The sequence below is a fragment of the Uloborus diversus genome, chromosome 5 (genome assembly GCF_026930045.1).
Source record: "Uloborus diversus isolate 005 chromosome 5, Udiv.v.3.1, whole genome shotgun sequence".
Taxonomy (NCBI): domain Eukaryota; kingdom Metazoa; phylum Arthropoda; class Arachnida; order Araneae; family Uloboridae; genus Uloborus; species Uloborus diversus.
The window spans coordinates 23,888,847-23,904,277 of record NC_072735.1 but is presented as its reverse complement, the minus strand read 5'-3'; the positions used below and the strand labels follow the sequence as shown (position 1 = coordinate 23,904,277).

Here is a 15,431-nt window from a genome sequence, read left to right as displayed (position 1 = left end):
AGTAATAGTATAAAAATAATTGAGACCGGTCCGACGTGATCCGTTTCCCCGTACTGATCGTATACGCGGTTGGTCAAAATCATCCTAATACGTCTAATCATCAGGATCCGACTTACTAAAAAGGCCCACAATACTTACACTGGGCCCACAATAATTTGGAGGCCCCCTGAAAGCTCTATACCGGAATACGGTGGTTGATTTACAGATTTAGGGACCGTTGGAACGTATTTTTAGGGGCAACTTTGTCTATTACAGAATGATGTAAATCACGGCTGTCCAACTGCAAAGAGCCCACGGACCAGAACTTCGGTCAATGATCACCTGGCGGGCCGCAGTTTGAAAAAGTTGAACAATAACCTCTTACCTCTTATACAATAACAATTATTAGTTATATTATTAATTACAAAACAATGAAAGAGAAAGATTATAAAACAATTCGCTTACATTTTAATGGGAAAACTGAGGCCGATCCGCCTTCTTGACAAGGGCAGGAATGTCAACATCGATGTACGTCAACATCGATGCGGGCCGCACAATATGTGTTGGCGGACCGTATGCAGCCCGCGGGCCGCCAGTTGGACAGCCCTGATGTAAATCATTCATGTGCATTTATGAATCTTCTTCTGGGTCTCTATTAATTGTGACATGGTAAATTCATTCGCTACTGGCAGAATGAACAAAAATTCTCCTTTAGTCTTTTTACAATTAACAAGTCATTATTTTTTAACTATTATTTTAAAAATGTGCGTATTTTTTATATAGTTGTAATGCTATGCATAATTTTTAAAGTATAGTTTGAGGCTTCTTAGGAAGAGCGGCCATAGGCCCAGGCCTAGTGGGCCTGTGCGGTGGTTAAGCCCTGCAAATCATTCTAGTTCATGATCTCATTAACAAATGGGAACGATTGTCGATATTTTTTTTTTCACAGAAGGTAACCATTTTACATGTGAGCAAGTACCGAACAGCATTTTACAGCACCCAGGGACTGCAGTTTCGTCTTCGTTTTGGGCTTCTCTTGGGGCGGTTACTTGTAGCTATACACTTGAGCTTTTGGCTTCACGTTTGGAAATGCAGCCATACCATGTTTGTGTACCAATCTCTGCTGTGATAAAATATTTTTTCCACCAGTAAGAAGATATAATCAGCTTTAATACGAGTTTTCTGGCCTTTAGCTTTGCTATGATCATTCTAGACTGATGAGACCAAAACAAGGATGAAACTGAAGTCTCTGGAGGCTGTAAGAAGCTCTTCAGTGTATGCTTGCAATTCTGTCTTAGCTCCAGCTATGGGGCGTAACGTGTAGCCTCGTTTTGAATGCGTCAGAACACTTTTTGCGTGACTCAATTTAAGAAACATAAAATGTTTTTTATATGTATTACTGCTGTCTGTAAAGAACTGGACGGAACATTCGCACTTTTTTTTTTTTTGCCGTCGTCCAGTTCAGTCAGTGAACATAAGCAATTCGTATCACTTCAATCTAGCGTTCAAAACATAAACCAGCACTCTATATCACTATCAGAAATCTGCTTCAAATATTGTTTTCCTCCTTCTTCTTCCTTCTTTTGAGTTACAAACATTATTTTTTGCTAGCAAGTAGTTTTTTCTCAAAATCCCGAATTAGTTCTGTAAATACAATTGAACTTCGATTAGTGAAATGATTGGGATGGACCTCCATTGGCAAAACAAAGTTCCCGGATGATAGCTTTTACATGAAAATAGTTGTTAAAAGACCGCAGAAACTTTTAACTCCGGATTTGAACCTATAAAAACTTTACAACCTAACTAGTAAATGAGATGTTTTAACCAGTTTCTTTTTTTATAAACACCAAATTAGATCTTTTAACGTCACACAAGTCAGAAAAATATAACGCAAGTTTAATAACACACAGCATAGTAAAGTTTGAACTAGATTGTGCATTTAAATAATGCAGTTAACTTTATGTTTTGTTTTTTAACTTCAAGCATTAATATTAAGTTAAAATAATTACTAAATAAAACATGTTTCACTTTTAGATGTGATCGCTTTCAACTTTAATTGCATTTTAAAAACCAGAAATATATGCAGCGTTCCGAAAACGTACAGGCGAGTTTCAAAGGGAAAAAATCCAGAAGTGAGGGAGTTGCACGGATAATTTGGTGCTTGCAGTGACTATGAATTGAAATGCTTATGCATCAAAAGTAAACGAGCTGATGTGTGCATCACATGATTTCTTTTTACTCCAATTTAATGTCATTTCCCCATTACTGGCAATTTTAATGTGATTCAATAGTTTACTCTCTAAATATCACCAACAGTGGCCAAATTAAAACAGATAAAAAAAAAAAAAAAAAAAAAAAAAATCCGCGAAAATTGTTGCCAAAACTTGGCAACCAAAAGACTGGCAATATATCGCCAAGTGTCCGCCAAGTGATAACACCACTTGAGTTTACATCGAAATTAACAATGATTTCCCCCAAAAAGGGGCAAAAGACCCCTTTGGAAACACCCGAATGCAACCAAATGGGGAGGTGCACAACTAGACCCCACTAGGAGTCTACGTACCAAATTTTAACTTTCTAGGACTTACCGTTCTTGAGTTATGCGACATACATCCGCACATACGCACATCCGCACATTACACATACATACATTTGTACATGTAAACGTCACGAGAAAATTCGTTGTAATTAACTTGGGAATCGTCATTATGGATAGTTCGTGTGTCTATACGTTCTTTAAGGCACTTATCCACGTGTGGTCGAGTCGAAAAAAAAAAACAAAAAAAAAAAAAAACCTCAATATTCATTCATTGGTGACTAAAATAGAAATTAAGGTCGATTTTGGAGTGAAAATTTTTTCGCGAATACAATACTTCCTTTTTTGTAAAAGGAAGTAAAAAATAAATTATAAAGAGGCAAGGATACCGACGTCGGACAGACGATGTTCCGATTAAATGGGTTTCGTGTAACCGAAATTCTATTGTAATGCATTTTATTGTTTCCTTTTTGGAAACATTTGTTTTTAGGTCCAGGACAGACGTTTTATGTCGATATTTTTAAAAAAAATTTTAGTGTTTAAATCGAAAAATCATTTTTCAGCTTAGTTTACCAGCGGATCCGTTCAAGGGCAACATCATTTCAGCGCTTAAAACGAATTTTTACCTTGAGAGCTTTGCTTCAATTCATTTTCTTTCTTCATGACATTGAAGAAGTTCTTCGTTCAAAACGTGATCAGCATCTTGTTACCATGCTTTGGAATAAAAGTGAATAATAATAATAAAAAAAAGCACAAATAAATTAGAACATGAAAGAAAGTTTTAAAATTCGGCAAAATCATTGCTAAAAGTAAAAGAAATAACAAAATAATGAAAAAACAACTTAAATGTAATAGAAATTGAAAGAGGAAAAAAAAAGGCTTACAAGAATTCGTACTTGTCCATCTGTAGGTCTTGTCTCCCTCTAATAACTTTTTTGACGCAATAGTCCAATTGGAACGTTAATGCTGGAAAACTTTCTTTCGGATAGAATTACGCGTATGTAGTGGCACGTTGGTCCAGCTATATTATTTTAAAAAATGTCCAATATAATATAGTGCCGTCCATTTGTATCCAAGTCTATTTGTATCCCTTCCTATTTTCCTCGTTGTAGGGGAGACTGGGGTAATGGCGGTTACTATGATTTCTCGTAAAGTGAATAATTTAGATTTAAACTGATTGGTGCTGCCATTTCACGGCAGTTTATAGATGTACTACTGAAGCGCTGGCCATCTTGCCAGTCGTCGTTTGCCTGTTGGGTAAGAAATACTATTTTGACGTTTCGCCTTTTAAAAAAGATAACTGTTTAATCCCCTATCAGCTCTTACTGTTTACCTTCCTTGGAACGAGACTGATTTCACAAGAACAAGGTAAGCCATATTGCTGTATCACGTTGTGTTTTATTAACGTCTTAAGCATTTTTTTTTTTTTTTTTTTTTTGAGCAATCACGATTGCTTATTGTTCTCACTTGACTGTTTTGATGTCCTTTGATTTTATTTTCCCACCGCCACCCTCCGCACCATCACCGTCGACCGACTCCTCACGATGCTGCTCCTATAGCGAAAGCCGTCTCCAAGTTGCATCCATGTCCTACACACACGCGCATACATACACAACTACACACACACGCACACGCACGCACACACATATACACACAACTGCCCACACACTCATGCCTGCACACAGACACAAATACATGTGCCTACAAACACATACACATCCCCCCCCCACCACCCACAAACACTCATACACACAACTAACACACACATACTCGTGATTGCGAAAAACATAATTTGAATTTCAGATGTCAAATTTCAAATTCAAATTATTATTTTTTTTTTTTTGAGCAATTACGATTGCTTATTGTTCTCACTTGACTGTTTTGATGTCCTTTGATTTTATTTTCTCACCGCCACCCTCCGCACCATCACCGTCGACCGGCTCCTCACGATGCTGCTTCTATAGCGAAAGCCGTCTCCAGGTTGCATCCATATCCTACACACACGCGCATACATACACAACTACACACACATGCACGCACACACATATACACACAAACACATACACACACAAATACATACACATGCACACAAACACATACACACACACATACGCACACTCATACAAACAACCACCCACACATTCATGCCTGCGCACAGACACATATGCCTACACACACATACAAATACCCCCCCACACACATACACACAACTACTCACACACTTATGCTTGCACACAGACACAAACACACATGCCTACACACACATACACACATTCATACACACAACTACTCATACACTTATGCTTGCACACAGACACAAACACACATGCCTACACACACATACACATACCTCTACACACAACACACATACCCCCCCACACACACAAACACACACGCCTAGATACGCACACGCGTGATTGCGAAAAACATAATTTGAATTCAAGATGTCAAAATTCTTTTTTTTTTTTTTTTTTTTTTTTAAGCCGTTGGATGGAAACATGCGGTTGGGGCAATGGCGGTCACCTCACTCGGGGTAATGGATGCGCCCCCTGAGAGGTATTTATGTGACATGTGTTCTGGAAAGTAAAATTAACTTGAGGTACTAAAAGAGAGCTCTTGAACGTGTGTAAACATTTTGGCATTGACCTTACATTTGTAATCCTTTTTTTTTTAACCATGGAAAGATGTTTGTTTTTTACTCCCTTTTACGAATCAAAGGAAGTATTGCATTCACAAAAAAAAATTTTGACCCAAAAATAGGCCTTAATTTCCATTTTGCTAGCCCTCGAATGAATGTTGAGTTTTTTTTCAAACCGACTACACGTGGGTATATGTCTAAGAACGTATAGACACCCGAAATATCCATTTTGACGATCCCTGAATTAATTACAACGAGTTTTCTCGTGACGTCTGTATGTACGTATGCATGTGCGTATGTGCGTATGTATCTCGCATAGTTCAAAAACGATATGTCCTAGAAAGTTGAAATTTGATACGTAGACTCTTTGTGGGGTCTAGTTGTGCATCTCCCCTTTTGGTTGCATTCGGATGTTCCTAAGAGAGTCTTTTACACCTTTTTGGTGGAAATTTATTGTTAATATTAATGCAAACTCAAGTGGTGTTATAGTTTGGCAAACACAAGGCGACACATCGCAAAGATTTGGTCGCCAAGTTTTTTCGCCTGTTTGGCGAAAAAAATTTTGTCGGGTTATTTATTTATTATTATTATTTTTTTTTTTAATTTTTTAAGTTTGGTTTTATTTTGGTCACTATCGGTAATATTTAGGGAGTTCACCATTGAATCACATTAAAATGTCCAACATTGGGAAAATTAATCTCTATAAAACGTTTTTTTGCTTCAGTTCCCGAAAAACTTAGGGCAAAAATATTTAAAGTGTTTCTTTGTTTTCTTCAAGGCACTACTATTATCATTAAATTGGCGTAAAAGGAAGTCATGTGATGCACACATTAGCTCGTTTTACCATAGAAAGATGTTTTTTTTTTTTAATCATTGACTTCATATTATGTTTATACTTTCAATTCCTTTTTGTAATAGCTAAAGAACAGAATTATGTAATAAAATAAACATAAATATTTCAGTTTAAAACGTGCCTATGTTTATTGAAAATCCTCATATTTCTTATTTTACAACCATTAAGTAATAAATGACATTACTGACTGCCATTACCCCAGGGTAGGAGTCATACCGGTCAAAATTGATTTTGCAAAACAATTTTTTTTTTCACTAGGTAAGATTAATTAAGGCTCAATTTGAGTCTGCAATAGGTAAAATATACTCTAATTAAGCAATTTTACATGATTGCGTTCCAAATTCAACACAAAGTGTTTTATATTCATTTTCCCTTAGGTGATTGCCATTACCCCAGTCTCCACTACATAAATTACGAGTATCATTATCAACATCATCACAGTAACTGAAGACATTGATTTTGCTTCTAACGAAAAATCGGATCAAGTATACTGTTCTAAAAGGGTAACAATAATGTCGTCTCTCCCCCCCTCCCTTTTTTTTAATTCAGGGACAATCCCCGAGTTTAGATGAACTTCAAATGAAACTTTTGAAGGAATGTTTCTTGTTGAAGCCTAATTTTTAAATAACTTCAAATGGAGCTCTAAAGCGAATACTTTTTTTGAAAGAAGCGCATACTGATTTCTCGGACACATCAAAGTTACTCATGAATATGTAATCCACTGTAATATTCCAATCAGACACAAGATTGTTGCTTAGTTATTGACAAGTATTGCCTGAAATGTTTCTTGTTCTCTGAGAAACAATTTAGCACCAACATCAAATATTAAAAATAAAAAAAAAGGAAAAAACTTGGTAGTTCTGCTAGCAAATTGTCAGCAACCCATGTCAAAGTTACCCATGAATATTTAATTCATCGTAATATTCTATCCAGACACAAGATTGTTGCATACATATTGACAAGTGTTGCCTCAAATATTTCGTATTCTCTGAGCAACAATTTAACGCCAGCATAAAATAAATTAAAAATAACCTGGAGACTTCAATTCTGTCGGCACATCGTCAGATCAGTGTTTGATACTATGGTGACGCACTCGGATCTTTGTGGAAGATGATAAAAGACAGATTCCTCGATAGCAAAACCGTTTGAAATTTGCAGTAATGTTGATAGTTACAAAAAATCGTTTAGATTTTTAAGATAACAAAAGCCCGGTTAGATGAATAAATCTTAAAATTTTAGTGTCTTTAACCTATGACTTCTTATATCAAGCATCATTTTTCAATATACAAGTCTCATTCTTACATAAACTTGTGTTTCAGTGTCTGTTATAAGCGTCGTTATATACGCGATAAGGCGCGCGGAAAGACACTCTTGGATATCGTAGAAGAGATCTTAAATGAAAAATATTCATAACAAAATGATTTGTTTGAGAGACTGCGTTTTGATCGAAAATACTTAGAAAATTATCTCTCGGTTAAATAATTTAATTATTTATATTTGTTTTCCGCAAAAGATAGAAAGACTTCATGATAATTTACTCCGTTTCTATCTGCGCTGCATGTTTTGAGCAATCACGATTGCTTATTGTTCTCACTTGACCGTCTTTGGTGTCCGTGCCTTTTTCAGCTTGGACAAGGGGCCTCTGCAGCAACACCACCCACCGTCCTCTGCAGGCGCGGCTCCTCCGAATCCTTTTCTCCAGGTCGGTGGCGTCCATGTCCTACACACACACACTCACACACATACAGGCTCACACACATACACACTCGCCTACGTGGTGCATATACACAGGTCTGTGCACACACACAAGCCTACACACACACACCTGTACACGGGTAACCGCCCAAGAGGAAGGGCAGGCTAGGGGGACAGGAGCCGTTTCTAGAAACAATAACTCCAATGAGTAGGGTCTTGTCACAACTCGTGATTGCGAAACACATAATTTGAATTCAAAATTTCAGATTTCAAATTATTATTATTATTATTATTTTCATTTTCAAAATTTGTTGTTGAAAGATGGCACGAAATTTCACAACTAAAAATTTATCGGAAGAAGTGAAAAACGAATTACTACAGCTGTTAACATTGCTTGATAAATTGGGATTTGTGATTAATTTGGAATGCATAGTATAAATGATTTTTACCATCAAAAGTACGAAAAATGTTTCAAAAAATGTTTTTTTTTTTTTGAATGAATTGAGAACGTTCTCGATAAAGTGAATAGTTTTCAGGCCCCAGTTGTAACTTCAGGTTATTTTTTAATCTCTTCTTATTCTTGAAATTTGAGCATTTTTTGTAACAGTTCCTCAAAAACAAGTAAAGTTTTATTTATGCAATTATTAGTTTATTGACAAATACTATGCTTTTAAAAAGTAGGAAAAAACTCTCTACCGTTCTCAAAATGCTTTCACGACTTTCAATGATCCCCGAGATGAAAATTTCCTTTTTTCCGAAAGGGGGGGGGGAGGAAAACTCACTGGTTTGTAAGAAAATCACACGTTTTTAACGGTCTGCAAATAAAAAATTTTTCAACAAGAAAAAAAAAGGGAGAAAAGAAAATTACCAGTCGGCGAGTTTTTTTAAAAAAGGTCAGTGGGTCAAAAAAGGTTGAGAAATGCTGATATAGACCTCCCGTTGTTTAAAAGGAGATTTTTAATTTTTCATGTTGAAAAATCCTTGTGGTGTCTTCTTTTATTGTACTTTGACAATAATCATGTGTCTCAAAATATTTTCTGCATTCATTATAACGATTTTTTCTTACTAGATGGCTGCGTCAGCAACCCCAGTCTGTGAAACAACGGAAATATTCAACATAATCGGAAGTTTTGGAAAATGGCAAAAAATAGTATTCGCCATCTTTTTCTGTGTCAACACAGTAGGCATTTTCCAAAACTTCGCAATGACATTCTTGGCACCAAACATGGATTTCTGGTGCATAGAACCTGCTGTGAATTATTCCTGGACATTAAATTCAACAAACTTGCCAGGCTTTAACAGAGAAGATCAGTGCTATGTTTCTGTGTCCAACAATTCAAGTACAACAAGAATGAACTCTGATGAATTGAATCTAAACCATACTATCAAGTGCACGAAGTGGGAATATGATACTTCGTATTACTCGCACACAGTAGTCAGCGAAGTATGTATTTTATATTGCTTTTTGTATTGTTTTTTGTATTTTTCTGCTAATTATTAACACAAAGATACTTTCTGCAGTTTTATTACCTGAATATACATACAGGACCCTTTGAAATCTAGATATATCTGCTTCTTGTAAGCAGAAATCAAGTGCACTTAGTCAGTTTAGACGAATTATCAATTCTTAATTCTAAATGTGAAAATCGAACTTATCTCTAAGTCGCCACTTTTGTAATTCGTGACTTTTTCCAGAACGTCGAGCTAACTGTTTATACTAGAGTTAGTAATAGTACTATTGAAGCAAATTTCTGTTCTTTGTAATTGCAGTACTGTTGGAATTATTAATGAATCATTGGGGAGTCTGGGGTGCGTTGATGCATTTCATTTTAGGGGAATGTTTTATTTTAATTCTATTGAAATTATTCTAAATGTGAAAACTAGTTCTAAACGTGAAAATCGAACTTATCTCTAAGTCGCCACTTTTGTAATTCGTTGCTTTTTCCAGAACGTCGAGCTAACTGTTTATATTAGAGTTATTAATAGTACTATTGAAGCAAATTTCTGTTTTATGTAATTACAGTACTGTTTGGAATTATTAATGAATCATAGGGGAGTCTGGGGTGTGTTGATGCATTTCGTTTTAGGGGAATGTTTTATTTTAATTCTATTGAAATTGTTCTCCTAAATGTAATGTAAGGTGCTATTGTGACTAGTATAAGCAATACATTTTTTTTTTTCGAAAGATTAAATACTAAGGGTAGAGTAAAATGTAATGTAACGTTACCTCTTTTCTGTCAACTAACCCCAGTAGTGAGGTGAATTGATACACTACGCGGGGTCAGTTGATACGTTAAAAAAGAAAATAAAATCAATACTACTTTAATATATATGTTTGTTTCTAGGGCATTGGTTTTTCTTTCTTTTTTTTTTAGATAAAGCACATTAATAATGAAAATAAAAATTATAAGATTTAGTATCATTAGTATTATAGTTAAGCCATCCAAAAAAAAAAACATAAAATGTAGTCCGATTATGTTACCATATAATCGTAATCCCAATTCTAACACTTGTAAAACGTAGCACTTTTATCTACTTCACATGTGTGCACAGCTGTTACGTTGCATGCACTTCACCTAATTTTCTTCCATTGATTTATAGTATGGGTAGAGGTAAACAATACAAAAATATTCTTCCTCCTAGCTTGAGCTCCCTTCGCCTCTTTCAATGAATCTTTCTCCTTTTTTTAAATTTACTGTTAGTTTTAGTGACTTTTGACCTTCGGTCAAAAGATAACTGTTTGTGACTACTGGTGACTTATTTTAAAAAATCCTTTTGTTTTTCCCTACGTTATTAAGATATTTTTTGGGGAGTGTTGGTTTTGATCTCTGACTTCAGTTTTCTTTTATTAGAGTAGCGAATTTTATACTTAGTTGGAGGCACATCTTCTGAAGACATTAAAGCATTTTCATCTTCTCTAGAGCTTAGACCTGTTAGACACTAAGGTTCAACTCTCATCATTTCCACATTACTAATATGAGCTGAGTTGACGTGTAGCTCTTCGCAATACTCTCTCTCTCTCTCTCTCTGTGGTCAACACCACTGAAGATTTCTCCGTTAAATGAAAATATTATTGTTCAAATATCCAGCTTGTATGTAAGTTGACGTCAGTGTTTTGAGGAGTGCTTCCTGGAAATATTCTGGGGGTGCCATATATGGTCACCGACCTTCCAGGATGACTCTTCATCCAGTAGTCGAAAGCTGAATCAGAGTGTGGAGTTAGTTAATACACGTATTAACTCCATGTTGAATTTATTAATAGAGTTAATTTAACCTCTTAGAGAAGTAAGTCTTAACTACTGGTAACAAGAGTCTAAGCAAAAAATAGTAAAATATTTGTCTAAATAGATTCAAACTAAGAAAGTGTAAGCTGTTCAATGTATTAAAACATTTTGATCTGCCTTGAGATTCTTTCTGTCATCCAAATGCATGTGGAGGCAATACATCAATAGACCCCGTGTAGTAACTAATCCCAGTCTCCCCTATGTACGGAGTTATTTTTATTTTATATACATATATAATACATTTTTTATCTTCTTTTTTTTGAAATTTATAGCATTACACAATAAAATAGTAATAACAACAAGAATAATATTTGAAAAAAAAAAATAAATCAACTAATAAAATAAAAATCTAACATTTAACCATTTAATTTATTTTCAGTGGGACTTGGTGTGCGACAGAGAGTGGTTGGTATCTTTATCCAAGTCCATATACATGTTTGGATTTTTGCTTTCTGTTTTCGTTTTTGGTCAGGTGTCCGATTGGTAAGAAAATGCTTTTCTTTAGTTTTTTGATAAATAAAAAGTAATACCCTAAAATTTCTAACACCAACCGCCTCAGAATGTTTGCCCGAGCCAACGTTAGGTGGCTAATCTAGTTTCCCTCATGGCTAGTTTGAAGTTATTAATACCTGATCTACGGATAATACTATCGGAGTAAATTTATGTTTTGCGTGGTTACAATATCATAAAATTTTAAAACAATGTGTCATGTAATTGCAACAAAACACAATTTGTGATATGATACGTAGAATGTAAAAAATGTGTTATGTGTTAGTTCGTAGTTATGTAATTACGATACCGTAAAGTTTAAATATTTAACTCTCTTATAAATCTGCATTTTTTTTTGTCGAAACATTCTTTACAATATCAAAACAAATACTAAAGTTAATTTGAATGTTCGAAAGGGTCTTTACCATTTTAGTAGGGTAGACCGGGGCACGTTTACGCAGTGCCCTTTCTTCAAAACGAATTATAACTGGAAAGCCATTAGCAGACATAACAGATTGATGCTAACCCCTAGTAAATATCCTCACAAGATTTTGAGCATAGTCGAACTTCGGTCTAGCATGCAAATAGAATATTCTGTTTTTTACCAAGTTGAGTAAATTTTGAGTTGAACGTTTTGAAGCTTATTCTCAGTAATTAATACTTATTTAAGAAAGAACAAATATATAAAAATTAGCAGAATTTTATCCTTTATTGAGAATTGTGTTTGTATAAGCTGAAATGTTATTACATGTTTTTGCACGTTAAAAGTAAATCTAAATTTGGGGACGGGCAAGTTTAAGCATTGGCGCATGAATACCTTTACGCACATTCTTTCTGTGTCTTACTGCTAAACGTGCCCTGATACTTCTTTCGCTCCGAACTGTCTTAAACCTTTTTAGTGTTTTCAGGCTATTTAGTTTTGAAAATCACCATTTAATTTTTAATTGAGTTAGAAATTCGTATCTTATAGCTTACAATCATGTAGCGCTGTCTTCATGCCCGTTCAACTATTACTTTATACACTATTCAGTCAGTAATAAATTTGCTTTATTTTAACGATAGTAAGACATTATGTTCAAAATACTAACAGAACCACGTTAGGTGTCAAAATGAATATGTGTAAACGTGCCCCGTATCCGGGAAAGGTTACGCAACCGACTTGGACTCAAAATTATTTTTTTTAACGGTTAAAAACACAAACTGAGCAACAACTGAATGTAGCAATTTTGACTCCATTAAATCCTTTATAAAAAATCAATGTCTAAAATTTTCTAAGCTGAAAAATGAAATATTGAAAATTCATTGAAAAAAATCCGCATAAACGCGCCCCAATCTACCCTACAGCAAAGCCAGACTAACGTGTCACATTATCACTACTTTGCAGGAGAGCGTAAAAACAAAAACTTTGATGCGGACAAAGGTTGGGACTTGCGCTCTCACAATACTGGTAAATAATTATCAATGATTTTTTTTAAAAATAAAACTACTCTATTGTGGCTCAATGTTGAATAATATTATGCATGCAATACTGCAAACTCCTGAAAATCTCAATTTTTGGACTTGCGTTAGTCTGGTCCTGTGGTACAGAATTTTTCCTTCTATGGTTTCCTAAGATTTTTTGGCTGAATTTTGCTCGAATCCATTAAAAGTTTTAATTATAGGTAGGTATGAATATTAGTACTGGATACACACAAACGAAGTCAGAACAAAGCAGACATATATTTAACATTTTAACGAAGATATTAGAATAAAATTTATAATGTCTCCTTAGTTTCACCCACACAAAATCCCCCCTAGTTTTCAGTTTCAATCATATTTTTTGATATATATTAAAGGGGGTGGATATTTGAAATGTCGGCGAAACTGAGGATGAACCAAATTTATCACTCAAGGTACGTGATAAATTGCGAATTGATTCAATTTTTTTTTAAATTTTCATTTTGATCCAAAAATTCACTTAAAATTGCCTTTTTTTTCGACCTCAAAAATCGAAACATTTCAACAAATAAAAGAAACTTTTGTGCAGAATTAAAGTTCCCGTAAGGTATAAAGGTAGCTGATAAAAATGCTACTATATTTGAATATAATTTATAGTAATTTTATAAAAAATGTTTTGGAAACAGATGGTTGTTAGATATATACGTGTGTGTATGTACACAAATTTCCACAAAGGCTTTCCATTTTTCATGTGACAAGTTTTTTGTAGTCACATTTTTATTCAATACATTGAGTATAAAATTTTAGCATGTCAAAAAAGTACATGTAAAGGAAGTCACGCATGACCTTTTATGTACAAGAAAGATTACGCGTAATTGTTTAAATCTGAAATCTGCAACAGTCGAGGCAAAGATAATACCCGAATGCGCAACATTAACTGTGATTTCGTAAGCGAGATCTGATGGTAGTGAAAGAAGCTTTGCAGAGGAGATGAATTGAACTCTTGGAAAGTTTACTTTATTCTGTTAATTAATAAGTTGTGTTTATTCTAAGAAATAAAAGAATTTTTCTTGCAAATAAATCAGTCAACACTGTAATGACTCTTTTTCTCAACATGACCTTTTTCTTGGTGGCAACGCCAACTTTCTAGGAATTTTAGAAAGCTCTTTTGATAAATGTGAAGGAACTTTCTTTTACTGTCTAGAACTAGTAAAATATCCTTGATTTGAAGCAGCTAAGCTTTTCATCATAGAAACGTGTAGCAATTGCACAATTGTAACTGACAAAATTGTAAAAAAATTCATCCACAACTTTAAAAATTTTTGTGACGTGAAATAAAGATAAAATAAATAACAGTATAAAAGCCCTTAGCAGTAAAATTTATAAAACCTTGTTAATTGAAATATTTTTAAAGTAGAGGCAATAAGTTGAATTTGAAAGACTTTCCGAACACAAAAGAAAAATCATAGAAAATCGGGCAAAGCCTAGGAATTGATGCAATTCAAAAAAAAAAAAAAAAGCACAACTTAATCATTAAAAGCATAAAAGCCGAATGTATTTTGCGGGATAGCTTTTTATCCATAGTTATAGATTCGTTATTATCAGCTCCAAATAAACAAAAAACACATACTTTTATCTAAAAAGCATTCTTCATGCTGTGCAGTGTATTTCCAAGCGAAAGTTCTCCATTCTATTGTCTTTTCATTTTCTTGAAAATTTAATCAATGTATATTAATGACGGGCCGAAAAAATTAAAATTCTACACAGCACTTTGAGACAGTGCAAAAAATTTGTGACTCCTAAACACTAATTGCTTTAAAAAGTTTCGTGACTCTGAGTTAATGTCTTCCACTCTGGCGAAAGACTTGAATTTTAGAGACTTTTAGAAAAAAATAAAATAAAGAGACTATTTACAAAATATTTTAAATTCCGCAAAACGTTTGGCCTTAGTGAGGGAATTTTGTAACTTCCTAACACAATTTATTATATAAAGTTTCATAACTTTTTGGTTATTTCATTCGGCTCTAGCAGGAGGTTTAAAGTTTAGTAAAAAAATTCAAAAGTGTGTGTGTATGTGTGTGTGTTTTTTAGGATATTAAAAATTTGCAAGGTATTTATAATCTAATCACATGTAAGATATTTATAATCTAATAACAAGGTATTTATAATCTAATCACATGCAATTTATAATCTAATCACATGTAAGAATTATGTCCATTAGAGACCACAGTATTTATACGGTTGCAAAGACTCTGTGAGAAAATGCGAAAAAAATAGTTTTACTAGCAATAGTGTTCGAATTAATTGGGACAATGATGTTTTTTATGGGACTTTCAGCTTGGTTGACAGCTAGTGTCAATGGGTTCCCTTAAGCAATTCTGTGTCTTAATGTCATCTGAATGTCAGTTTTCACTGCTTAAATTTAGTCTAGCTGAGGAATTGGGAATATTGACAAATTTTTTAGTTTGTTTCTTTGAGAGGAGAATGTAACATTTTCCATTCTTTCATTATAGTGTACGA

The 15,431-nt window shown here is 34.2% G+C and overlaps 1 protein-coding gene across 1 annotated transcript in view; it reads left to right on the top strand.

The window, feature by feature from the left end:
* Nucleotides 1–15,431, top strand: part of LOC129222496 (organic cation transporter protein-like) — an 80,307-nt gene that overhangs the window by 27,974 nt on the left and 36,902 nt on the right. Inside the window, exons 2-3 of the mRNA XM_054857009.1 lie at nucleotides 8,771–9,145; nucleotides 11,365–11,468. Of these exons, the coding sequence (XP_054712984.1) occupies nucleotides 8,771–9,145; nucleotides 11,365–11,468 (479 nt within the window). The remainder of the gene's footprint in view (nucleotides 1–8,770; nucleotides 9,146–11,364; nucleotides 11,469–15,431) is intronic.